The following is a 27772-nucleotide window of genomic DNA, read 5'->3' as shown; positions in this document are numbered from 1 at the left end:
GATGCACTCCATCCCGGCTCGGATCCACAGTACAGAAACGTCTTGTGACTTCACTAACACCAGCCGTCCCGATGGATCTATTCACGTGTGTCTGTGTGTGTGTGTACGGAAGAGACAAAGCTATTGAAGAACGAACGCATGTCAATGAGTGAGGTCATGCAAGCAGGCAGAAAGTGTGTCTGGCAACATAAACGTCAACAGTTTTGTGATTACTAATTTCCAATAAGCATCAATATTGGAGGAGTGTTTGTGTAATTCAAACAGTCAACTCTGACCCTGGCACTGTGTGTGTGTGTGTGTGTGTGTGTGTGTGTGTGTGTGTGTGTGTGTGTGTGTGTGTGTGTGTGTGTGTGTGTGTGTGTGTGTGTGCCTGCTACATCAACAGCAAAATCAATCCCACTGCAGTATAACACAGTTCTGCGGCAGACATGGTTAACAGGTACGCGAAAACACCTAATACAGAAATAACATTCATGCAAATATTGAACACTGATTACTTGGTACCCAAACACCTTACATATACAAACAAAACAAAAACATATTTTTGGTGTGGTTATCAATACGGACAAACTACAAACCCCAAACCAGCTACAAGGTTTCGTCTCACAAATAAAATGAAGATGAGTGAATTAAAATGTGTGTGGCCAATCAGTGCTGTCAGGCACAAACCTCAAACTCCAAAAAGATCAGGCATATTTTCAATAATTCATGACTTCCCAGTCGACCTGCTTATAATTCGTCTGCCACGACTTCGTGTCTGATTGGCTTCTGATGAGGCTCCTCTATTATTAAAACTCATTTGAAGGGACAATATTCCAGTCCGGGACAAAAAAGAGCTCAGTCCACTGTTGACAATGCACTGATATGCCAATTAAACAAATGATCAAATAAATATGTAATTGTGGAAATTTAGCTTGATGAATTATTGATTGCGTAACGGACACAGTGCCCATTCAAGATGAATATGATGTTTTAATTTATTAATTTTTAATTAAGAGCTGGGCTGACAGCTTTGAATCAGGGCACCTGGACAAAAACAACGCTTGATGCACAGCTAAGATACGTTGAGCTCGGATGCTCATTCAGGAGATGCAGATTCTAATACAACTCATGTCAAGATCATGTCAAATGCTTCTCTATTTCTATTACTTCAAATTATGTCTAACAAATTGTCACATTGTTGCTAGCGCACAATAATAAAAGCAAATCCAACCATGTAACTATCCACCTGCAGATGTCTCCCAAGGTCAAAAACACAAGTGGAGGAAGTAAAGTTGAGTTCTTAATTTAAGCCACCATAATCGTCTGCTCCCTAAAAATAACTATAGGTCAGGTCTCCATCGAACAGCCCTGATTATTGAGCCATCGCTAGTGCTTCATTTGACTCAGTTATAAAAGAGAAAGTAAAGTCAACCCCTCCGCGTCCAATCACACACTTATTCCTATAATAGCACACATCCTCCAGTTCATCTCTCTTGCTCTTGCTCCTCCTTCACATTCAACTCATTTCTCACTGCAAAAGTTAGTATTCAGCTTTTCTTTTTGTCTCTTTCATGCTATGACTAATAACGGATAAATCATCATTTTTAAACCCTGAGCTAAATACACCTTTAATTCTGCTTAAAGCATCTTTTCACAATTTGTAATTCTGAACAGCTGTGCTTTGCTTCAAAGTCTAAGGAAATATTTTAAGACAATAAAGTGTGAAAAAAAATTTTAAATTTAGAGGACTTGAGAAAACAAGAATAAATGTATCTGGCTTAACTTCCCTAAATTAAAGCATCATAATAAACAACTGTCAAATGAATATTATATAAATATGCTTTAAGAATATTAAGCCATAATTTATTCATGTGGATTATCAAATTGATTTCATTCGCCCTTCTTCTGCAGAACACAAAATAAAATATTTTCAAGAATGTTGGTAATCAAACAACAGCGGTGCCCATTGACTTGCATTGGTTTTGTGTCCATACAATAGATTTGAAGGGGTACCGCCATTGTTCGGTAACCAACATTCTTCAAAATATTTTTTTGTGTTCTAAAGTCATACAGGTTTAAAGGGGTCATATGACACGGCTTGTTTTAGATGTAATGCAATGTGTATACACGATTTAAGGTTAAAAAACGCTGTATTTTCCATATACCGTGCATGTTTATATCTCCTCTTTGCCCCGCCTCTCTGAAACGCGCAGATTTTTTACAAAGCTCATCGCTCTGAAAAGCGAGGTGTGCTATGATTGGCCAGTTAACCAGTGCGCAGTGATTGGTCGAATACTGCAAGCGTGTGACGGAAATGTAACGCTTCTTACCAAATTTGGAACATCAGGTTCCAAAGCAATTGTACTGACAGGTACGCCCATCTTACTTGCGTATACATTTGGGCGGTCTTAGTCAAATCATCCCACGAACTGACGTAGATTTGTGGGGGTGTGGTTACACGAGGCGTTTCAGGCAGGTCTGGGTGAGCATTCGCTTTTAGATAGAATGCATCTTTTGTTCCCACACTTTAATTTGAGCAATTTTACGTGTCTAATGCATGCATGGGCAACTTATAACACACCAAAGACACAGAAAAATACGTATTCGTGCCATATGACCCCTTTAAAATAAGGGTATGTAAATAATGACAGAATTTTTATTTTTTGGTGAACTATCCCTTTGAGTATAAACTGGTTAAAACACAAAAACAATGTTATCCCAGAACTTAAATGACACTTGGTTACAAATTTCAAGTGTGAAAATCTGATTTACAGCCTTTTTTGTCTGCATACCTGCCCTTTCTCTTTCTCTCTCCCCATTGGTCACCTTTGTCGAGTCTCATTGTGATTGGACAGAGAAATCACATTTGACACGGGTCTCTCATGTCCTCTGAGGCTCTGCTGATTTAGAATCAGAGTAAGTGATTGTGATCGTGTTTAAAATGCTGTTCCACTCCTTCAGACATTGTCATCATCATCACCCTTGTTCTCCGTCCTCTCCTTCACTCCCTCTACAGCCCCCCCCACCCATTTCTCCATCATTCACGGTGGTCCCAAATGAAAGGTAAACAAGCCTGAGACAGCCACGCTGATTAAAATTAGCACAGGTTGTGAAACACGGACGCACACACACACACACACACACACACACACAGATAAAGCCTATAATCATGCGTCTGCCCTCTCATCTGATAGCAGCGACAACAACCTAGACAGACCAGAGAACTTCAAAAATATAAATAAAGTTTGAATCCGATCGCTCTGATCGTTCCGTCACTTCAGCACTTCAAATATGGAATCATCGTGTAAAAAGAGCCACAAAGAGAGACGGTTTATATTTTCTTATCGCACGAAGGAAAAAAAGGCAATATTTACACATTTCCTGTCTCATAAAACCCAAGCTTGATTTCACGAAGAGAGAGACGCAAGAGACCCCCCCCTCCCCGCCAATACCTACAGCACCACTGATATGTTATTACCCTCCAAGTCCATTTTATCCAATCACAGGCCAATCTCATCTCACCACCGCAGTAATTCAATAATGTGTCCGTGATGAGATCCACCTCAGGACTCCACTCATCACAGTTGGGCCCCAACGAAAAAAACAACACAATCACGGGCCGTAATGCCATTTCAACCCTAATCAGCTTCTGCAATAAAATTACTGGGAAACAGATTGAACGTGAAGCATCCGACTAGACTGCGTGGCAGCTGAATGGAGACCCGGGGTCCCAGGACTTGGGTGTCAGAGGTATACCGCATGTGTACATTTCAGCATTACGTGTAACTTAAAGCCTGCAAATTTCTAAATCCGTGGTCAAGAAATTTTCAAATGAGCACTTGGATTACATGCAAAATCATGTACAGAAAATATGTATCAAGCACTTCCCAATCTCAAAACCAGTGAGTTCTTTACAGCAATAAACAATCACAGTCTTGGCACAACAAACTGCAATTTAAAAGAGGAAAACATGGTAAACTGTTAATGAACAACCAACAAGCTGCCCAAAAATAAAACAAGAGGAGGCTGTTCAAATGGCTCAACCAGCACTCCAACACACTGGAAACACTGGATGGATACTGATAAGCATGAAGTGTGCATTGCCGTGTTCTTCCAGTGATCCACAGCTGGCGGTCCAGCACAAGCGCCCTCTCCTATTTGTTTGGATTCAATTTGGAGTGGCGGATAAGGAGCCGAGGGATCGCGCGAAATGGAAGAAAAGAAAAAAAACCGCGTTAAGAAGTAATTTAATTGCTCATCGCTTCCTCTCTCTTTTGTTTCAGGTGGGGCCGTGATGTTTCGGCATCTGTGGCTATCAGGACTGCAGCTATCCGTTTATTAAGATAACTCGGCTGTATAAGAACTGATCAAGGCACACATTGTATCAAGGCACACATCTTATGACTTTCTGCACTTATTCTCTCAGCAAACGTAAACATATGGGCACATACACGTGCAATCACATCTAAAGAGGCATTTAAAGAGCTTTACTCTCATGTGGCGTTTGGAGTGTCATCTTCTCTGGGTCTCTGGGCTCCATCAAGCCTCATTTAACACACACATCATCAAGCTCAATGTACACACACACACTGCAATGAGAACAGGGACATTGCCATTTTATTTCTTCTTGTGATGTTCAGTGAAATCTGAATTGAAGCTATGGGGTTGTTTTATTTTACATGACACTGATCATGACTAAAATCGCACGATCAGCCAAATACAGCTACCCTTCCTGTTAACAGAACATCTATCATTCACAGAACAAATTAATCATTGTCGTTTCCAAAATGGCATTGATTGAAAACCATGACGTAATGTACCATCCACACCACTAGGTGTCAGTATAACCAAAATTACAGTTGCAAGTTCTCCCTTAAGCATGTGTAAAGAAACAAAAGTTATCATAGCAATCGGTTTTATTATGTCCTGGTGTATTTTCAAGTGTGTTTTGTCTGGATGTCCCATTTCAAAACAGACGCATGACCTTTCCTTGTCATTCCCGTTTCTCTCGTCTCTGTCTATCATATGTGCTTTGATTGTGTGTCAAACAGTGAAGTCCCTCTTCAACAATCACACCTAACAATGCTCCCTGCAGCGTCTGTCTCTCTCATCATTTCGCTCTCTCTCCGTGACTGTAAGAAGGGATGTCTGATTGCGTACCGTCTCCGGTGCTCTAAAACAGACGCTAAGAAATGCCAATGCTGAATACAAAGGATGTGTCACCAATCAACATGTACAAAAATAAAAGGTCAAGAGGAAGAAGAGAGAGAGAGAGAGAGAGAGAGAGAGAGAGAGAGAGAGAGAGAGAGAGAGAGAGAGGAGAGAGAGAGAGAGAGAGAGAGAGAGCGAGAGCGAGAGAGAGAGAGAGAGCGAGAGAGCGAGAGAGCGAGAGAGCGAGAGAGCGAGAGAGCGAGAGAGAGAGAGAGAGAGAGAGAGAGAGCGAGAGCGAGAGAGCGAGAGAGAGAGAGAGATGCTTCCAACAGATGGAGATTATCTACTTAAATAAATGTATGGTTAATACATTAAGGTAATTGTTTGTTTACAACATATTTATATTTAGTTTTTTTATTGGTTTTTATATATTTCTATATTTTAGTATTTTTATTACATCTTACTTTTTACTATACACATTTGCACTACTTGTCCTTAGCCCAGCTGCAAATGCTTTGACAATACACGGAGGATAATTTTTGAAAGAAAGAAAGATAAAAACAAAGAAACAAAATTAAAAATAGAAAGAAAAAGACAGAAAACAAACAGACTTAAGAACGACAAAACAAACGAATAAACTAACGACCGACCGAACAAACTAGAAAGACCAATATAAACAGGAAGAAAAATACAGATAGACAGATTAGAAAAATCTGAGGAACGACAGAACAAATGAACAATCAAACAAGCAAATGAACGGACAAACTAACGATTGAATGAACGAATGAACTAACTAACTACCGAACTAACTAACGAATGAACGAAAAATATAAACAGAAAAACAAATAAAAACAGAAAGTAAAAGACAGAAACAGATTTTGAAAAATCAGACTAAGGAACAACAGAACTAATGAACGAACAAAGAAGCGAATGAACGAACAAACTAACTGATGACTGGACTAACTAACGAACTACCGGACGAACAAACCAACAAACTACCAAACGAACGAACGAACTACCGAACGAACTACCGAAGGAACAAACTACCGAACGAAACAAAGAAGCGAGGTCAGTTCCAGTGAAATGTTGATGGTTGAAGAGCAGAAGTTTGTTACCCTTGAACAGCGCAAAGGCCAAATCACAAATGTTCTTTTAAAAAAGACTTGCTAACCTTGAATATATTCAAACTGCTGTGTAAAATATCTCTGCAATGTCAAATCTGTAGAGCAGAATTTAGTCTCTGTTAGGATAAAAGAGACAAAAACTTATCCCAATTCAGCACCCTGACTTTGGAAACTTTTAAAGTTCTCATTGAAAAGTTTGTTGTGTTAGTGAGAATGTAGTATTTGATCTAGAAAGCATTTATTGGAAAGACCGAGTCTGACACAACCCGCAAACACAGCAACTTTCATTAGCGTGGAGAAATCTAACATATACTCACAAACGCTTTCACACACACCCACATACACACCTTCTCTCTCCACTGGTGAGGGATTTTTCCATTTGCACCTATCCTACCCCTATTGTGCTTCAGAGCGACAGACAACAGCTCTCCTCCACCCACAGCCCCGCCACTCAATGCCATCTCTCTCTCTCGGGAACACCAGCATCATGCATAAACAGGACCTTCCCTCATCCTCCCGCTGTAAAGCCGGAGGTGAAAACTCAATTTGTATACCTGTATGTAACACCAGAGAGAAGAGAAAAAATCTCCCTGCTTTGTGATAATCCCTGCCCAACATGCATAGGATATAGATATGGATATAGATATGGGACATATAGAAGATGAATGAGGAACTTCTAACACTAGGAACTTAAAAGAATCACATTGCAATGTCATTCCTGAATCTTTTATATACCGAAACAGAAAGCAATATCTAATACAATATTTGTAACAGTCACAAAGAAGCCCGTGTCTACCCGGCGTCGGGATTATTGAAACATCAGTTTAACCAGGGAGAGAATAGGAAGGTTATACAGGTCGTCTGGCTGTGTTGAAATTGTTTCCAACCCCTGCAGTGTGGTCCCAAAAGTACTTTGTATAAAATAAAGTAAACATTTTAAGTAAAACATCATACAGTCACGGAAAACATCTTTTTCGTTTTTTCTGAATTTACTATTTTTTAGGTATATGTTCAGGTAAAATAATCATTTTTTGTGTGAACTCCTAACAATATTTCTCCCAAATTTCAAATAAAAAGTTTCTATTTGCATTTATTTGCAGAAAATGAAAACTGAAGAAACAGGTCAAAACAACAGAAAAGATGCTCTGTATTTCTTCAGACCTCAAACACCACAAAGAAAACAAGTTCTTCTTAACTATTAAGTGATACAACAGTAATATTTGTACAGGTATTTAGGAAAAGTTCAAAAAATATTTTTTATTTGATAACCTCGATTTTTATTACAGCTTTCATGTCTTGTCATGCTGTCAGTCTTTCACATTGCTGTTGGATGACTTTATATCACTCCTGAGGTTTGATGTTGTTGAAGTTCAACAGACACTGGACTGGAATGGCCACAAAACATCTAGACATACTGATTAAATGAAACTTTGGAATGGTCTCTTAATTTCTTCCACAGCTATGTGCTTTAGTCAAATAGAGCCTTGGTGCTCAAACAAATGATGCAGGATCGAGTCCCGCCTTCATATGTTGCAGTTATGTGGTTTTATAAAGACTGCATACACACACACTGGCTAAGACACGTTTCACATGACATTGCTCACGCAGTCACACATATTTGTATAATTTGTTGCGATACGTTACCATTTTATGCATTTACTACCATACTGACACTAACAATATGCACACACTGACAAATGTATTGCACTGGAAAGGCACAGATGTCTAAACATCTGTACGGTTCAGCCTCGCTGTGATTCGCTTATGTCAAACAGATTGGACATTATACTAAATGGCTGTTTGCATTTGACTTATTATTTCAGTCAATGGCATTAAACAGCAGCGCTGAAGGTGCGCTGAGAAGTCATTATACTCACTGCAAGACCTGTTGCTTATTTAAGGCTTAATGACTTCTTTACAGTCAACTCATACATCTCCAGTGGTGTTTCACCTTTGAACGTCTGCAAACTTGATTAATAAATACGAATAAATGGAGAAACATTTCTATGTCGGTTTCAATCCGTATTGTCATATTTCACATTTATTGCATAAGAAATCCATGAATGGTCCCTCTGCCCAGGTAATGAAAACAATGGATTTCAACTCTCCCTTCCTCCGCCGATTCAACCTATTTTGCCTATTTTCACCTAAATGTTTTCGTCCCTTCAATCTCCTTCTGTCCTTTCAGCCGGCAGACACGGGCCCGGGCGGCCGTATTGTGATGGCACAAATGAAGAGTAGAAATCTTGTGCGATGTGCTCAACCAATGAAATATTTTCCTTTTTTTTACTTCTGAAGTATCTGAAAGAAGACTGTGAGAGTCTAAGCCCATTTACGCACTTATCTCAAGTTAATCTGAACGCTTTTACCTGTCTGTCCGGAACTTGACGGATTGGCACTATCGAATGAAACATCACAGGAAGGGACTGCAGCAATGTGTGAAAGACATTTTAGTTGGTGCAAAGTCACCACATCTCAGTAAGAGACTTAAATACCAAAAAATGACTGCTTTTGATTTCTGCTAAACAGAAATTGAAATGTATTATTTTCATTATTTTATTTTTGGGCGAGTTTATGTTCAGAGCCACGAAATCCTTTATCAAAAATTGCTGTTTTTATTATCTTTTTTCTAAGTTCGGGTTTATATTGAAGTATAAAACTTCTACTCTCAACTCAAAAGAAGAACCTGTATGCACCTCTCAACACTGAGAAGCATCTGCCTCTCACCTTGCTCTCCCTCTATGTGTCCTTCAAACGTCTGTTCGTAACACCTTGTGCTCCCTCTCGATCATTTCACAGACTGTGTGTCTCACAGGAATTGCTCGAGGAAGAAAAACAGGAAAAGAAAAACAAGGAGGCGCACACAACTGTCAAGCACCACTGATTGAAACTGCAAGGTCATTCTGAAGAGGCTCGGAGAGAGAGAGCGAGTCTGAGATGCCCTGGTGTGTGTGTATGTGTGCGTAGAAGTGAACAAGAGAGAAAAGCTCTAACAGGTGGATGATACATAGCTAAGCGACTCTTCACCCCGGATGGCTTCGGGGCTTGGTCTCCATCATCCCGATATTCTTGTCTTCTGTCCTATTCACACTGCACCTGGTGTCCCCTGCACTCCCCCCTCACTTTACTCTCCAGCCCCTCCGTTTAACTCCCCCGCTGACCCCTCGCTCACCTTGCAGCTCCCCGCTCTTGCTGTAGAGTTCCCGGCGCTGCTCTCGCAGGTACGCGCTCATGCTGATGGCGTGGGAGGAAGACTCAAACCTGTGAAAGAAAGGAGGGTCAAAGGTCAAGGGCTCTGGTATTTTTGTTAACTTTTAATGTATTATACCTGAAGGACGTAAACACAAGTGAAAGGTGAAAACAGTTTTACTTGATCAGACCACTTAACCTTGACTACTTGAGTGTGTCATCTAAAGTTTTCCTGTGCATGTTGACAAACAGATCAGTGCGCCATATTGAACAAAACTAAGAAGGTCCGGAATGTTCATTACATATAGAGCATTTTCTGTAACTATTACTGTAGACTTAAGTAATTACTAAGCATTATTTATGATTTTTTATTAATATTATTTATTCACATTTATTTTATTTTATGCATTTATTATAAATGAAAAAATTGAAAAAAGAATTGTTGCTCTACATAAAGATGGCCTAGGCTATAAGAAGATTGCCAACGTCATATACTTTACTCACTACTTTACATTGTAGCCAAGTTTCATTTCTTCAGTGTTGTCACATGAAAAGATATAACAACATATTTACAAAAATGTGAGGGGTGTACTTACTTCTGAGATACTGTATATATATATATTGTATAGAACTATTTAATAAAAAAATATCATTTTTACACAGATCTTCACAGATAATAACAAATTTGATTGCCATGACCATGACTAAATTATTATTTTCATTATTTTCATTTCCAACTTCATTTTCAGGTTAGTTCATAGCTTTGGTAAACTTAATAACTTACTGATTTCTGTAGATATGTATTAATTATTATAACCATATATCCTTAAAGTTCATTATATACAATTGTATTCTTATATACACCTATTCTCTGTCCTTCTGAAACCTTGTATGTCCAAATTTGCTGTTTTTCAGGAAATGGAAAAAACACTGTACTTTTTTAAATGATTGCAAACAGTGTTGTCAAAGTTGAAAAGCACTTTTTAACACTTTTTATAGGTTACATATTTGCAAATCCCGGGGACAAACATAAAGGGTGAGTAATAATAACGATTCATTTCAAAAGATAAAAATAACAAATTATGGAGATACCGGGTTTCAGAAGGACAGCAGCAATATTTATTTATAGACAATATCATTTCTTTTGCCTTGTGTTAATAGAGATATTAGAGTCTCCGTAGTTGATCCAAGTTTTGATTTGTGCTGCTAATGTGAAAAACACTGAAATAAACCTGCACGAACACACTTACTTGAACAAAGACTGTTTGGGTCGGACAGGTTTCTTCTTGGCGAAAAACGCACCGAAGTCTCCACCAGTGCTGGCGTAGGACAGCTGGGCAGATGGTTCAGCAGCGCTACGGGTGTTTTTGACATCCAGGTAGTCCATTAGCAGCACCTGAAAAAGCACATCCGCAGGTTCTGACTGACACAATATTTGATTGTTCATTCAAGACATGCGCTAAATGAAATCCCTAACCACACGCAGGCCAGTTTTTGAAGCTTCTTACTTGGCAGAACTGTTCCACTACACATGCCGTGATAATCAGTTCATTTGTGCATCTGTGGTTCTCCAGCACTTTTCCTTGCAGCCCTGCACTTTATAAACAAAAGTAATCTGGTCTACAATGTCTGAACTGCATCAGTCAGTCGAAACTAATCTGTTTCTAGGTCTGTCTCGGGCCCATATTTCCAACCTGTCTGTGTAACTTCAAACGTTCGCCGTGTCCGCCAGCGAAATCCTATTAACTTTGATTAAAACAGCACATCCGAGTTCATGAATATCCCATTCAGCACCATCCATAACCATTAACGGGCTTCCCCAACAGCTGCAAAGGGACAGAACAAGAAGTTTGCGCTAACTTTTTCACAAATTAGCCACCCATTTTCCAAGTGTTCCATAATTTGGAGGAGCAATTTGCCTTCGAAACCTCAGCCGCAAAACCGTACAGAGCAGAGATGGAAGTAGGAAAGGACAGATGGAAATACATCCGACTGATAATGGCATAATTAAAAGGAGATAAGAAGGGAATCGACTGAGAGAGGAGGGTAAGCCTCACTTACATTCATTCCTCAGCCTAGAGACGAGCCCAATCCCACCAGCCTGTTACATTCCTGTCAGATTATTAATTACTAATGCCCATCAGACCCAGTGATCAGATGAGCGGGTATCGTATGTAGACCCCCGACTTAATTAAATGCCAACATCTGCCTGATGAAGGAGTCTGGACCCCCTTCAGTGACCTCGGAGAGAGGAACATGGAAATTTTAAGGCAATTATGAACAGAGGATGATGAAGGGAGCAAGAAAGAGAAAGACACGGTGAAAACCGTAAACAAAGGAAGAGAAAAATGAAAATGGAGAAGATTACATGGAGAATCAAAATTTCTGATATAATTTATTCATCCTCGTGTCTTTCAAACCATGTATATGACTCTTTCTTCCGTGGAACACGAAAGAAGATATTTTGAGAAATGTCTGAGTGGTTTTGTGTCCATACAATGAACGTCAATGGGGGGCAATGGTGTTTGGTTACCAATGTTCTTCAAAATATCTTTTGTGTTCTGCAGAGAAAAAAAGAAAGTCATACAGGTTTGGAATGACAAACATGAGTAAGATGAAATAAACTTCATTTTTTAATTAAATAGCACAAATGAACATGAGCTCCAAATTTCCATGACAACCTACTTACTTTTTATTGAAAAATATATTATATTTAAGTATGATATTTTTATTTTTGACTAAAAATAGTGTTTGTTAAAATTGAATTTGAACGACATTGAACTGAACTGTAAAACGTTAAAGAAATCTGCCATAGGTATCAACAGTGCTGATCTTCTTATGTGGAATGGTTTGGCAAGCAAATACAGTATAAACAAGTGCATGCAAACATTCATTGCAAACATTTAGGAGAAAGCAACATTGTAAAAGGAAGAAAAGTTGAAGAACCCATTAAAGCACCAGCACAAGCGGGAAGAAGGTCACCTTCACCAAACCGCCCGAGCGCCTCATCAGAGGTGCCTTCCTCTCATTATAATGCAGCTTATTAGAACAGCCTTCATTTTTTGGTAACAACACAGACCCAGCTTGGGCAGGAGTGCTGCTATGTCCATTTTAAACAGAGAACAAGTAGGTGGAAACAGAAACAGCTTCGTCAACATTACAAAGAACTGTTAAATGAGTCTGGCAAAGAACAAACTGCTGCGCTCCAGCAGAAACATCTAAAAGCACCGCGTCAAAAGAGACAAAGGAGCGGCCCACTTATGATTTATGCCGCCCATGGATGGACATACACTAACAATAAACCTGTTTCACATTACTATGAAGTCTAAGCAGTCTGCGATGCCACATGGCAGGTAATTTAAGTGTCTTCATGTAAAGAAAAAAGAACTCCTGACGTGCTGATCGGGGAGGTTCTTTTGTGCAAGCAACCTTAGATAAACGAAATATATGAGGTTGTCTGTATTTTTTACCAACGAGTTATTTTTTATATGTAGTAGTGCTTTAAAAGAGATGTGGAACTATGCATGAAAGGTTTTACTGTGTTAAAAATAACCTTTCTTTGAGGGAAAAGTAAGGACAAAACAATAAAAAAGCAGCTGTGACGGACTCTCTGGATAATTCCATTTCCGGATGTTCATTGCACAAGCCCTTTCCTTATCAGAGGCCTTAAAGACACGCTTTGACAGAGGTGGAAGAAAAAAATCTATATTCATGGCCTCTTCCAAGTAAAGACTAGACTGAAAATGGGCTTGGGAAACAAGAGCTTGTGAGAAACAGCAAATAGCTTTTCACACCAGATAATAAACACGGTGTACTGTACTGTACCGGCTGGATTTGTGATGTTCATGAATGCATTTGTGTTAGCCAGTACATCCCAGTACCAAAAAATCTTGTTTTTACTAAAAGTTTTGACTATACTAACAGCACAGATATTAACATTTGGTGTTTCAAATACCCATGTGAGGTCTCTCTTCAAGTTTTTAAAGCATTTGTTTTATTTTTAGTGCATGATTTTTCATAGTCAGGTAAGTGCCATTTTCAGGATTGTCACATCCATAACAGTATGCTACATATTCCTCATAAATTGGCACATGAAAATTAAAATGAAGTATATTTTATGTTCTACAAAAAGGCATCCCTTCTCCATTTGTTGGGTATATTTGCTTCATTGTGCATTTTAATTTGCACAAAAAAAGTTTGTCGTCTCCCAAAAACGGTGTCCTTTTTGTCACATCCATAACCCATGTTTATTTCCCTTAATTAAAATAGAAAAACTTGTGCATAGATGGATATTTTCCTGATGTTTAGACTCTATTAACAGGGGTTTAGTAACATAAACAAATGGTTCACAAATACATTCTCTGAGTGTTTTTATGTCACATCCAAAACGCAAAATGTCACATCCATAACGCTAGAATTGCACAAGTCAAATTTGTCAACGTTTAAAGCATGCCAGCAATATATACTGTAAGACAAAAAATCTGGGATTTGCAAAATCAGCCCCTTATCTTTAAGGACGGGTTCTTAATTTAATGAACACTGAAAAACAGCACTCATCCCCTCTATTAGCCAGCAAGTCATGCTAATTAAAGAAGAAAAACATCACTGAAGGATGTGCAGGTGAGCACCTGCTCGCTGATGATAGATGTTTGTTGAGTGCTTTAAGAAACAAGGGAAATAAACAAGGCTCATTGCCTCTCGTCAGGCCCCTCCTGAGACTAGAAGAGAAAAGCTCTTTCCTCTTTTTCAACAGCTTCTTCCAAGAGCGACGCCAAAACATGACTAAGTGTTTTTTAAGAAATTCTGCCGCAATACCTGACCTTCAGAGCTTTAGCACACCAGACAGAAAGCGGCAAACTTGTATTTGTGTTTCATTTTACTTCAAGGCTGCAATTAAAAACGTCAGACCTGACCAGCAAAAGAATCATGATAAGAATGGAGGAGATGGTCACTTTGATACCAAGATTCTGATGCTATGGATACATTACCATTATTCATAGTATTGCAAACACAAAAACATAGCGGTATTTGAAACAAATACAAATAGAGAGGCAAACAACAGAATCACACCAATACCAACAGCATATTTACAATACCTGACAGATCATAGCTGTGATGCAAAATTTGATGCTATTTATTAAGCAGCATCTCTGATGCGTCCAGCCCAGGTAATATGTTAATATGACACCTCCGGCGGAAAGAGAAAATGACATGTTGATTAAAAACCTGATTAAACTCTTTCTTGTCTTCAGCCTAAATTCTGGCATGTCATTTCATCAGATTTCAGCCTCCTTATGCCTACAAATTAATCGGAATGTCATCACAACCGTCTCGTGGGAGATGTTTTGGGGGTATTTTTAGCATCTTATGGTGAGTGGAGAAGGCGAATTAATAGAAGAATTTTGTGAGTTGTTCTTAAGTCATCGGTCTTGCATCAAAAAATGACCTACAGTATGTATTTCGTTGGTTATTTAACATTACATTTACACGGTTTAGGTTATTATTTAAGTTTCATGTATGGTTAATACATATGATTTTATGTTGCAAAAACCTGAGCTGGCACAAATCCTCTTTTTACAATAAAGGACGGAGAAAGAGTGCGCAGGAAAAAAAGGTGAAAAGGGACTTTTTGACTGTTTAAATGGTACGATGCTTTATTGCATTTCTCCTTTACATGCGGTAAATAAAGTAACTTTATTGGTAGTTCATTGGTAATGAACGTGCTCCTGTTTGTAAAAAAATATTCATTATTATCGAGTACTTTTGAAAATAGTTTTGAGGCGAGATCTGGTCTAGTAAGTGGCACAGCATTGTTATGCAATGTTTAAGGAAAATGTCCATTTATTTTACTATGTGTGGCTTGTGTTTTGAATATATGTTCCCCTGCATTTTCCATTTATTTTGCACATTGTGAATCTGGCTTATTTCGTATTTTTATTTATTATAAAGGTATATTCTGTTCTTAACAAATTCTGTAAATTAATGTTCGATTGTTTTTTGGTGCATCAATGTTGCGCTGCACTTTGTGCTGTACCTTTGTTATAACCACCTGGTCATAACTCACATGCGCTCGCGCGTGCGATTCGACTATCAGTCGACTATAGGCAAGTCGTGACAATTCTGATTCGACTATGTAAATTCTTAGTCGAGGACACCCCTAAAATATTGTCTGTAAAACATACGTGCTATATTTTACGTTTTCTGAAGCCATCACATCTTCATGAGAGAACTGAAAGAAATGTAAAATAAAAAAGGGTCACTTTGCACATTCGCATTCACTTACAAAGCTAACAACTCTAATATCTTAGAGGTTTTTACAATGAATACAATAGATGAGCTTTCAAAATGAAGGACAGACAAACAACCCTCTCCCACCAGACAGCCAGTAATCTCTAAAAACCCCAGAAGACCTCATCAATAATACACTGTGACATCTATTGATTTAAAACCATCGCTTCACCTCAACCTGCAATGAGCATTACTCCAGGTATTCCACTTCAACGCAGACATGGCGTGCCGCACATTGAGGTCAACGCTCGCAACATCTCATTAAGACTTCATTAGACTTGCAGTTAGCAATACTCCGTATGGTCCGCTACAGGCCCAGCTATTACAAAGACACACATCACAAAAGAATGCATAATTACTGCTCTAATTAATGAACATAAGAGAGACGCTTTTCAAAACAACAGCGTGTCTGGACCATAAAGCCTGGGGTAAAAAAAGAGCGCTGGGCTTTAAAACATGGAAATGAACTGCTCACTGTTATGATCATTAACCCTGTGGTTGAAGCCTTTTAAATCCACTAAAGGCGATACGCTGGGCCGTGGCCGGTTACAATAGATCATTTAGGCCGGTACACAACCGCTCATTTAGAGGCCGTGTTTGTCTATCTCGCCGACATAAAACAGAAGCACTTTGGTTCTCCCTCCGCTGCCAGACCAATCACTGTCAGGGCATGAAACGCCTCACTAACGCTATATAATCCAATTACTCCGAGGTTGTGTGGCTCCCACTAAATCTAAATAAGTTGTCAAAGTGGAAAGTTTGTAATTTCCTTTCTCATTCCCTTCATCCTCTAACCCATGATTCCACGCTCGGTCTATGGGAAGGGCATGGTTACAACAAGCATGATCAGTTTTGTCGTTTTATGGTGGCATGGGAAGTCTTATTGATCTTTGATGACAAATGTAGGTATTGGGACATCCGAATGAGAACTTGGCAAGGAGTACGTGTTGAATTCAAACGTTTGGTAACACAACTAATTTGATTTATATTTTTATATAATTTTATATTTTATATCATTTCAATATAGCCCAACATTGGTGTGACAGGCTGGTTGGAAGGCTCTTACAAACAAAGCATTTATATTTTTATAGGTGAATCAAGCTACAAATTACTTATACAAAGTCGTCTTTGCATACTAAGATAAAAAAGATAAGATACATTCTTCGAATTGTAGTATTGTGTTTCCAATTTGAAGAAGCAGAACGATGTAAGACACATCAGGGATTGATCCGTCAGTGACAAAAATACAGTCAAAGGCCACTTGAGAAAATTAATATCTATTTACTCCGTACACCACTAAAACCTCTGAAAAGAACAGAGATGAAAAAAACAGATGTCATGAGAATAAATAAAATGCTCTTTTAGAAACTAGGTTTCCAAGACCAAAAATAAAACGCTTACAAACTTTTGTTCAGCTGCCTCACCTGAGCTACAAAGTCAGCTAAATATTATAACACATCTTCCAGTTCTGTCTATCCAGAGCCTTCATGTTTTCCGTGTAATGGAAAGGTCAATGTGATTCTCTCAGGAACAGAGAAACTAGGGAGCAAAAGTTCAGCATTAAGACAGACAAAAAGAAAGAGAAAGAGTGATACAGAGGTCGCACTTAAAAGAGAACAAGAGGTTACACCAAAGAAAGACAACCTGGCAAGTGACATTAAGAACATCAGGATGTGCAGATCACATTGGGACCCTCATTCTCACCTGAGACTGAACATGCATGGGAGCACAGCGAAGAACCTTATGAAGACTGAGACAGGAAAGGAATACGAAAAAGACAAGGAACAAAGAAAAGAAAATAGACGAAAAGTACATTAAAGCAAAACGAAAAGTAAAATGAGACAAAAAAAAAGACGACAAACCAGATGAAAGAAGGAAAAAAGCCATAATGATGTTTACTGCAAACACACCCAGGTGAAGTCAAGAAAACGCCAGGGATCAAACCAGGCTTTAGAAAAAGGATAAAAACACGAATGGCAAAGAACATCTCTCCCTTAATGAGGATTCTAATCAAGCTTACATTATCTCACACCATGACCACGGGAGACCATGCAGCCCCTGGCAACCAGCCTGCTTGGCACGGAAACGCACTGAAGACTTAACATCATCAATTTCATCGGAGCCAGAAGATACTGCAGTAGAAACATTTTTTCCTTTATTAACAAAATCTTTACCCTATAGCACAGTTTTAGACTTTAGTTAATGACTGAGATTCTCTAAAACGTTGTTTTGACCATCCGATTATTCATTCGTACATTTTCCTTGAAGTATTAATACGATCTGCCAGGACTAAAAACAATAGGACTCAATTTTAGGTGTTGAAAATAAACACGATGGAAATGTGACCTAGTATTTACATTTGTCTTGAGGGGACGGTCTCCATTCATGCGAAAATCTTAATCATTTACTAGATCATGTTGTACCCAAATACTTAATTTCTCTCATTTAAAAATCGAGTTCTCTCTCTTTATATCTACAAGCAAGTCAAAATAAAAAGTAATGTCTCTGTTGCTAATGTAACTGAAATGTGGGAGACTGTGGGAAATGTGGGAAAAAGCAGTACACCCGCACACCATCAAACCCTCATCACAGAAGTCAAATGCGTATTTTGACTCATGTAGTCTTTTCTAGGAAAGATGCGACTCGCTACTTAAGGTCTGCAAAGTGCTCAGCGGGGCCTTAGCAACAGGCAGAGGCGAGCTTGTTCTTGTGTTACTGCTCTCTGCAGACCGCTTTGATAGAAGAAAAAAAGAGAAGAACAAAATGAAAGAATGAAAGTACAAGGTCAGAGTCTGCCTTTTCGCCCTATTTGATGGAGTGATGACAAACCCATTTACTTGTTCCCCGGCTGCACAGACGCTACCCTCTTGGCACTCACTCGTGATTCCTGTCTGTCTGCACTACTGGATGCTCTCTAATGCAGATATCGACAGGGAGGAAAACGATGTATTGAGCACACATGAAGCAAGATAAAGATGGTATAATGGCAATATCATTTAAGATTATTCAATGTCTTAAAGGGATAGTTCACCAAAAAATGAAAATTCTGTCATCATTTACTCACCCTCTTGTCATATTAAACCTGTATGACTTTCTTTCTTCTGCAGAACACAAAAGAAGATGTTTTGAAGAATGTCGGTAACCGAACAAGGGTGGTACCCATTGACTTGCATTAGTTTGTGTCCATACAATAGAAGTGAATGGATACCGCCATTGTATGGCAAACAACATTCTTCAAAATATCTTCTTTTGTGTTCTGCGAAATTAAGAAGGTTGCCGGTTCGATTCCCAGGGCCGGCGGGTAACGACTGAGGTGCCCTTGAGCAAGGCACCTTACCCCTTACTTGCTCCCCGGGCGCTGCAGTGAAAGCTGCCCACTGCTCCGGGTGTACGTGTGTTCACGACTTGCTGTGCGTGTGTTCACTACTCTCTGGATGGGTTAAATGCAGAGGTCACATTTCGGGTATGGGTCACCATATCTGACTAATAGGTCACTTTCACTTCACTTCACTTAATGAACTTAACATGGCCTGTTTGTTCCATGTGTGCCAAAATGCTAAAGAGACTGATTGGACAGACAGTGTTTGTCAACAACAACAAAATCTTTTTTTGTTTCTCTCCTTTTTTGTCCTCGTGGTTCGCTTACAAGTTTGGCCAATGTATCTGCAATGAAGCAAAATCTCTATTGTTTTACATAAACATTAGCTGTTATGTCCAATGTAGTTGGTGCTGCAATAGCCTTCAAAAATAGCTTCATCACAAGTCCTGTAATACACTGTGATAGAATCATCACTGAGTTGTGAATAAGTTTATATTCAGAAGATTATCACATTTCAGATCAATTCCAATGACTTCAAAAGAAAACTACATTTTTCACTATATCCCCTTTAAATGGTATACTGTACAGTAACTCATGCAATTAATTGTAATAGTTTCTAAATTATACACAAAGATACAAGAAAAATCAAGATAGCATTGTGAACGTATGTCAACTGGAAAATGAATCCAGAACATCTGAAAAGGATCATATTTGTTTCTTTTGTCCTTCACAGCCCAGAATGAAACACTAAGACAAATATGAATTAAAACCCAATGAAAGAAATGTAAACATACAGTCACAAAAGACATTAACCTGAAGCAAAATTTCCAGGGCCACGTTTCCAACACAAACAAATACTCAACACTGGACTACTCAATCTCCTGAGAGATTCTCAAAGGTTACATGAACAGCTGGTAATCCTACCGACCCATCAGTCACACACACCTGCCAAAAACACATATGCTTGCATGCAAAGTAAACGCACACTAAATGTCACTTTTCAATTAACACACTCCAATTAAACACAACACTTGGGATGAGCAAACATAGATTATTCAAAAAACTTCAGCCTCACATTTTCTCTGTACCTACCGTATAATGTCTTCAAGGAGAGACACAATAAAGACAGCTCCTGTTTATTCCACAGTTGAAATAACAGTCTTATAACTTTAGTTAGTTACATTTTAGTTTTAAATGATTATTAGTTGCTTTAAAAACTTTTGTTATAAATCTGAATAGTCCACGGGCAGAATTTCTTGATCCTTTTATACAGTATATACAGGGCAGTTTAAATAAGCCAGGCTTTCGGGATATTATCCAGGGGCACACATGTGCAAAAAAGTTTCATATCATCACCAGAATAACATAATTTTTCACATCATAAATTTTAAAGATTATTTTAATTATAGGTTTTGATCACCTGTGCTACAAGCTGCTACAAGTTTTGTACTTGCTAATTTGCTCAAAATGCCTTTCAGCACAGGATGTTCCACCTGCTGTATTATTGAAAACTGTATTTTTTTGCCACTTCGAAAGGTAATCTCTCACCTCTCCTTAACACGCATGATCTGCCTTATCATTTATGCCTGGCACGGGATGAGTCAAAGTTTAATATTGAAGTTAAGCAGGTATGAGCTATAGCCACAGTAATGCTCACATTAGCAAGTATCATTAATAAAGCTAGTGCCTGAGGCAATATCTACTTTAACATTTTGCATACGTTTCACTGCTAATCCGGTTCCAGATTTATCATCCGATCTAATGAATGAGTGTGCAGGGAGGGACTGACCTGTAGAACCGTTTGGATCTTGGCATAGACATCAGCATGCTCGTAAAGTTTGATTCCCTCGTGGGCTCCGCTGGGAGAGACCACAATCTGCTGCAGGTGTCTCAGAACCACGCTGTGAGCCTGGGCCACTGCGTTTAACTTATCAAACAACAGCTCCAGCAGTTCCAGCAGCAACCTGAAGAGGGCGAGAGAGAGAGAGAGAGAGAGAGAGAGAGAGAGAGTAATACGTCTTAAGTAAGAATAATGGCTTTTGTTTTACGTCAGCACCGAGTTAGACGTGTGAGGCTTGAATGAATGATGAAGTTAGAGTATGAATAAATGAAATCAAATGACGGTTTCGTCCATCAACGTGAAAATCCATTTCCGCAGCTCCTACACAAACAACAGTCTGAGCATAATCTAAACCCACACAGCTAAGAAAAACACAACATCTACATTCCCGAGACGAACTCTATTATCGCAGCGAGTTTGGCTCTTGGAAATCCCTAGCATCACCTAAACTGAGCCAAAAAGTGGTCCATTCTCCATTTCTAATGAACATGACACCAGCAGGGTGTTGACAGAATCTCCCCGTTGGGCAGTGCCAGCTGTTCACTGACAACAATTAGCAGCATCTGTCAAACTCTCCGGGTCCACTAGGAAGACCCACAGCTGTCTAACTCTTCTTGAGTTTACTCATTCGTCCCAGTAAAATGAGAATGAGGCGGAGGAAAAATCTGGGTAGGTGTAAGGAAGAGGTGGGCGATGACAGCTTGACATGCAAGGTATTAAAAATTACAATCCTGTCATTATTTATTCAACCAAAATGTTTGGTCAGCCAGTGAGCTGTTGGTGAATGGATCGGTAACCTGGATTAACCAATTCCTTGATTCCTGCACCTGACATCTAAGGTAAGAAATAAGAATGCGGGGGTTTGGAACAACACAAAGGTAGAAATATAATTTTCATTTTTAAGTCATCTGCACCTTTAGGAGACTTTGGAGATGAAAAACAGGCAGACGACGAAACAAACATGATACAGGTTGAAACAATGTGTTTTCTTTCACATTAGGATTAGGACTGGAGTCTCCTAACACAAAAAGGATGTTTACATACATCAGATAAAAGGAGCATTTTACATGACAGATAATCCATAAAACAGCATAGCATCACACTGTAAAGCAACAAACACAGCTTTTCTGTGTCACCTTAGATTGTTTATCATTTTCAAACATACACATAAGGGTACACATTCCAATTTATAAAACGGTCAGTTCTGGTCCTTGATTCTGATTGGCTGAGCGGAGTTCTAAGTCGTTATAAAATACCTCAATATATAACGGCTGACCGCACCACATAGCCTAAATATTATTTTATTTACTTTATTTTATGAAACCTTGCTAAGCATATGGAATAACCGTTTTATAAAAGCAATAAGCCCCGCGAAGCAGTGGGTTACAGTGCACTTTATAACAACTACGGGGTTTTAGGCACTCCGCTTCGCGTCGTGCCACAACGCCCTTAGCTGTTATAAAATGCACTGTAACCCACTGCTTCTTGGGGCTTATTGCTTTAGTGAACTCTAACGCAATAGCGACTTCCTCTTTCTGTTGAGGTTTCCATAGAAACAGAGCCCTACCTCAACCCCACATCATCACAGACACATCGAGGTAAAACATTGAAATTTCTCTATGGTTAAGAACAAGCATTTATTTTTACTCGGGTCATTTGAATGTTTTCAGTTATGAGAAGTCCAGGCGAAGGTGGTGTTATATGAAAAATCGAATTTTACCTGATCTTGACATGCTATTAAAATAAACTTCAAAACAACATCACTGTTCTGAAAAACAAACATTTAATATACTTCTGTGACATCACAATGATGCATCAACAAGTGACCATATTTGCACATCAGTGATCACTATTGGGTGTTCAGAAACTTGGCCTTATGCAATTAAAAGAAAGTAGAATTAATTATATTATTCTTAAACAACAGAAAAAATTTAAAAAAAGGAAAGAAGAGTTCAACTAATTTTGCATCTGTATGGCACCTGCAATGTAAAAAACAAGCATCTCAGCTTTTATATTTATCTTAAACAGTCTCTGATTTATTCAGCCTGATCTTTTTTGTGTATTCAGACTGAACAGTTTGTGTGATGCATTTCAGAGCACACTGTTTTGAGCACCTGTCAGAATGTAATGCAGGCTTTGCAAAGAGGCTGTTATTGAAGGACGAGAAAGTAAAAAACTATAATTGACACGACAGCAAAACCATAAACCGGTGTGAGCGGAGCTGGAGAAACCGCTGGGCATTTCAAAGCGACCAAACACATACAGTATTTGCAAAAGACCCAGAGAGTGGAAAATGGAAAATTCTTTAACAGAAAACTGAATCAAAATCAAAATGAATTACTATAAGTGTTAAGAAAATATATCTTGTGATATATTATTACATTTGTTTTAAAAGGATTGTCGGATGAAGCACACGCATGCACACGAAACCACTTTGCAAATGAGCTCGCGAACAATGGAGATTTCATTTAAATGACCAAAGTTTCCCGCATAATACTCGGCGCTTTCCAAAGAAAAGCTCAATTTATTTCATTAAAAGCACGCAATCAAAAGTCGGCGGATACGCTCTTAGCGCCAAAGCTCACACTAGAGAGAGAAGCAGAGGGCAAACATTAACCGGCTGCAGAAAAATAAACGATGGAGAGTTCATTTATGCCTTGGGTAAGGAACGTTTGCTTAAGAGCCTTCATTATCTGTCTTTTCTTCCCCTGCTTTTGTTTTTCTACGTTAAAGCCGATGCTTAGGCAGACACCGGCTGCAGAGCACTTTTATGGATTACACAGTTTCTGGAAATGAGGGAGGTATGAATGCCACATGAGAGATGAGAGCATTGATCCAGCCAGTCATCACTGGGTAAAGAGAGAGAGGGTAGAATGGGCGAGAGACAGAAAACAATGGAAACCAATCACACTTTGGACAAATGCTTCAAAGAAGTGGTTCGTTTAAAAAACTGCCTAAAGTGACTGTCGCTGGTTGCTGTTATTTCTTACATTGTTTAATCGAACTCAAACCTATTTACGTTCTATTTAGGTTTTTATGATTGTGTGATTGTGGGAATCATGAAGCTAACTATAAATGCTGTGATCGATGCCCAATACATCTGTACAGGCTGTTACCTGGGCTGGTTGTCCTGTGCCAGGCTCTCTCCTCTCTGGTAGGCGTGGTCTGCGATCTGAGTGGTGGATCTCTTGAGGATCTGCTTGAGCTCGGGTTCGAGACGCTCCATGATGGCTTTAATGGTCTCGGGGATCTTCTTGAGTTTGGCTAGAGCTTTGATCAGGATCCCCATGAACTCAGCACTGTTTTCCTCCGGGTCCACATCTAGCTGCTCTCTCATTTCCTGGAGCTCGCGCACTGAACAAATACACAAACTCTGTCAATAAAACTTTCACAACTGCAACAATGGCAACAAGCATGGAATTATATTATACAAATGATACAATGGTTAAGATATAGCCTACATACGGCCTTAGTCATACATTCCTGATCATCTTATTTATGATTGGGTATTTATGGGTACTTATTTATGACTTGAAAGTACATTATAAAAGAAGCATTATATAATGTAGCACCATTCATTAATTTATCATTAAGTGTTATTTAAGCAGATAACCAGAAGGAGCTAATTCTACTCGTTACATGGTTATTACATAGTTATTACAATGTAACACCACAACAAACTACACCAGTACAGTATATAGCCGTTTTTAAAACCAAAAAAATACTTGTTTGAAACACTGCTGGCATTTTAAAAATATTTTATTTGTAAATGAAGCTTTCCCTCAAAATAATTAAAACCAGTGTGTTCATCCATGCATTTCCTCTCTTTATTCTCTCACTACCTCAGTTTTCATCAGCACACTGTTTTGTTTAAACAAACCTCTTCACATTTACCTGCTCTATAAAACGCTAGTACAGTGAAGTGGTAATTTTTACCCCCGTCTCCTAATACCCTCAAAGCCCAATGACTGTTTAAAATGGTCTTAATGTTTATGCCAAGTTAATGGGCTCAGGTTTTCCTTTTTTTTCCACCAACTGTAGCTTGCTAAATAATTACTACAATTACCACCGACAAATGATGTGCAAAAAGGCTATTAGACAAAATAGGCGACAAAAGGGAAGTGTCTTCCGCAGCAGGGAAAATGCAGTCTGATGGCGTCATCCAACTGCACATAAAGCACTGCGACAGCAATAATTTTGTAATGTGGAGAAAACTGCAGCAGGTCCAGGAATAACTTGGGTGTGAATTAGAGACAACATTACCTGTTTTAGCAAATAGGAACAATAAAAGGGCAGGTAATCATTTAAATGGGATCCATAGATGAATAGAGTGTGTGGATGGACAGATTGATGGCTGAACAAACAGACAGTCATTCTGAACCACTTTAACTGGACCACTGTACATATGATAATTGCATCAGTGTTTAAGGGTGTGCATCTGAGACAGCGCGATAGAAACAGACAGCTGTGGGTGGGTTGGCGGGTCTGATAACAGTCTCAGAGAGCTCACAGTGGAGTCGGCCCCACACAGGAGATCATGGATAACAAGGCCTGCACCCCCGCTGCGCTGACAGTTCTGCATGATTAATAACAGGAGAGAGAATCTCATCTACACCTTTTAATATGCTTATTGAAACATGATGTACAGAGATCATGAAACCTGGGAGTGGGTGTCAGTGTGTGTGTATACAGACGAGACTTTTAATATGAGATGTGTAAGTGAACTCCTGAGCCACTGTGTAATGTTAAAAGTGAGTGAATATTGGAATATGATGATATCAGTAATTGTGTCCATATGCGTAAAATAATGAGAACGGTGCTTTCAAAAAAACACACACAGCTACAGTTCTGAGATATTCCTTTTCTGTGGCAGCCTCCACTGCCATGTTAATAGAAATAGTGACACCGGTCAGATGTGTCCTAATGATTTCTTAGCACTTCTGAACTCTAGCAGACAATATACAGCTGCAGGTCTATCACAAAATCACCACTTGCTTCATATGGAGCCCAGCCACTGTTCGTGTCGGTACAGAGGAGAGAAACCCAACATTTAAATTAAAGTTGAGAACTAAATTGAGTTCTAATTCACTCTCCCTCTCTGCTAAAGTAGCACTCTATTCCTCTTTTTCTGGATATCCTCTCACTGGATATCGGTCACTTTGTCTGCCTTTTGGTTGTTGCTCCTATTCACATTTTGTTCGTTTTCCTTTTTTCTATTGCAGTGGTTCTCAAATGGATTCACTTCAGGAACTAGATTCTACACAGACACTATAGTGACCCAGCACAGGACTAAATCTTACTAAACCAAAATACTCAAGTCGAAAATGATTCAGATATTACCTTAAACAGCATATTCACAACATGATGTTAAATTAAAACTGATGCACAAAACAAATATGTCAATGGTTTTTAACTTTTTAAACCATTGATAAGAGAAAAATACTATTTATTTTGCGTTCCTAATTTTAGACAATTACAATTACATTTTTTACCTCTTTGCAACTCTTTAAAAACAGACCCGAGACCCATTTTGGGGTTGCAACCCACCAACTGAGAACTATATACCTAGTCCTTTCTCCCTTAATCCAAATAATATTATAATAATTGCATATTCTTAGTTCTATTCTATTCTATTCTTAGTTAGTTATTGGTTCTGTATTTTGATGGATCTTACCGCTGGATGTTCCTGGAGTGCTGAACTGTGATGGTTCTGTGAGCTTGCGTGGCGTGGACAAACCGCTGACATCCAAAATAGACGTGTCCTTTAAAGCAGACCTGAAAAAAGAATAATGCAGGTACTGTCACTACCATCATCGCTATGGTAACCGCTGTCATAGTGACAGAAGCCACCTCATCAGCAGACAATGTTTAAAGATTCAAAATTATCATGATTCCCAGATAACTACAAAAGCTTCTGTGAATGTTTTATGACAATAAGGGAGAATTATCCCCAAAACTATTGCTATTGAAGAGGTCAGAACATGACAAGCGATAAAGCAAACCCAAAAGATGGTAAATGAATAAAAATCCCAGCACTTTAGGATGTCGCTCTGAAGACAGAAAATTGCGAGAGCAATAATTGTGAGCGTTTCGCGTAATGTGGAGAAAACGGCAGGCAGTCTGGAATAACCTTTGACCCTGAGTGAGAATTTGAGACAGTTTTACCTGTTTAAGCAGACAGACAGACAGACAGATTGAAATGGTCTGAACATGCAAGACACGAGAGAAAGCAAACCAAAATCCTCAATGTCGCTCAAAAGACAGAAAATTGCGCTCCTGTCATGACCTTAACTAATAAATAATTCCTCCTCACAAAAAGCACCGTCCTATAATTACACGGCCGTAAACAAAGCAGCTGAGGTAAGAAAAACCCGCACGCAATTCTGAGACCAAAAACCCTATTACAAGCAACTCCACACTTCATCCCCACGGGGTCACCAACCTACATTAGCTTAATGCGCTACACCACTGTGCCTAGTCTCATCACGAGAATTAGCATTGCAGAGGCAGCCGCGGCGTTTTGAGCAGCACGCTCGCGGAGGGGGTCAGCGATCCCCTGGCGATGGCGCGTGTGGGCGGACGTGTCGCCATCAAGAAAAGCAAAAACCTATTATCATTCCTCTCCTGCTCATCCGCGAGGGTGCAAATGACTTTCTCTGTGTCGTACGCCACATCACTGCCACTGCGGCCTGTGCGCAGGGACAGGAAGACAACAGTGGCAAATCAGCTAATTGCGTGACTCTTGTGGGAAAGTTGCAACAGGGCCAGCGAGGCTTTGTTTACAAACAAGCTAATGATTTGAGACCTTGGTGAATGAAGCCTTCGATAATAAATTAATATAGCGATTTCCCTTCATGATATGAGCTAGTCACCCTGTTA

The 27772-nt window shown here is 39.1% G+C and overlaps 1 protein-coding gene across 1 annotated transcript in view; it reads right to left on the bottom strand.

Annotated features, from left to right (window-relative positions):
• exoc4 (exocyst complex component 4) overlaps nucleotides 1-27772 on the bottom strand; it is a 102907-nt gene that overhangs the window by 67050 nt on the left and 8085 nt on the right. The window contains exons 5-9 of the mRNA XM_057324160.1: nucleotides 26568-26668; nucleotides 24010-24247; nucleotides 20843-21017; nucleotides 10697-10842; nucleotides 9430-9518 (exon numbers count right to left, since the gene is read on the bottom strand). Coding sequence (XP_057180143.1) covers nucleotides 9430-9518; nucleotides 10697-10842; nucleotides 20843-21017; nucleotides 24010-24247; nucleotides 26568-26668 — 749 coding nt within the window. The remainder of the gene's footprint in view (nucleotides 1-9429; nucleotides 9519-10696; nucleotides 10843-20842; nucleotides 21018-24009; nucleotides 24248-26567; nucleotides 26669-27772) is intronic.

The sequence above is a fragment of the Triplophysa rosa genome, linkage group LG24 (genome assembly GCF_024868665.1).
Source record: "Triplophysa rosa linkage group LG24, Trosa_1v2, whole genome shotgun sequence".
In the NCBI taxonomy this organism is placed as follows: domain Eukaryota; kingdom Metazoa; phylum Chordata; class Actinopteri; order Cypriniformes; family Nemacheilidae; genus Triplophysa; species Triplophysa rosa.
Note: the sequence above shows the minus strand (reverse complement) of the source record. Positions and strands in the feature narration are given on the sequence as shown.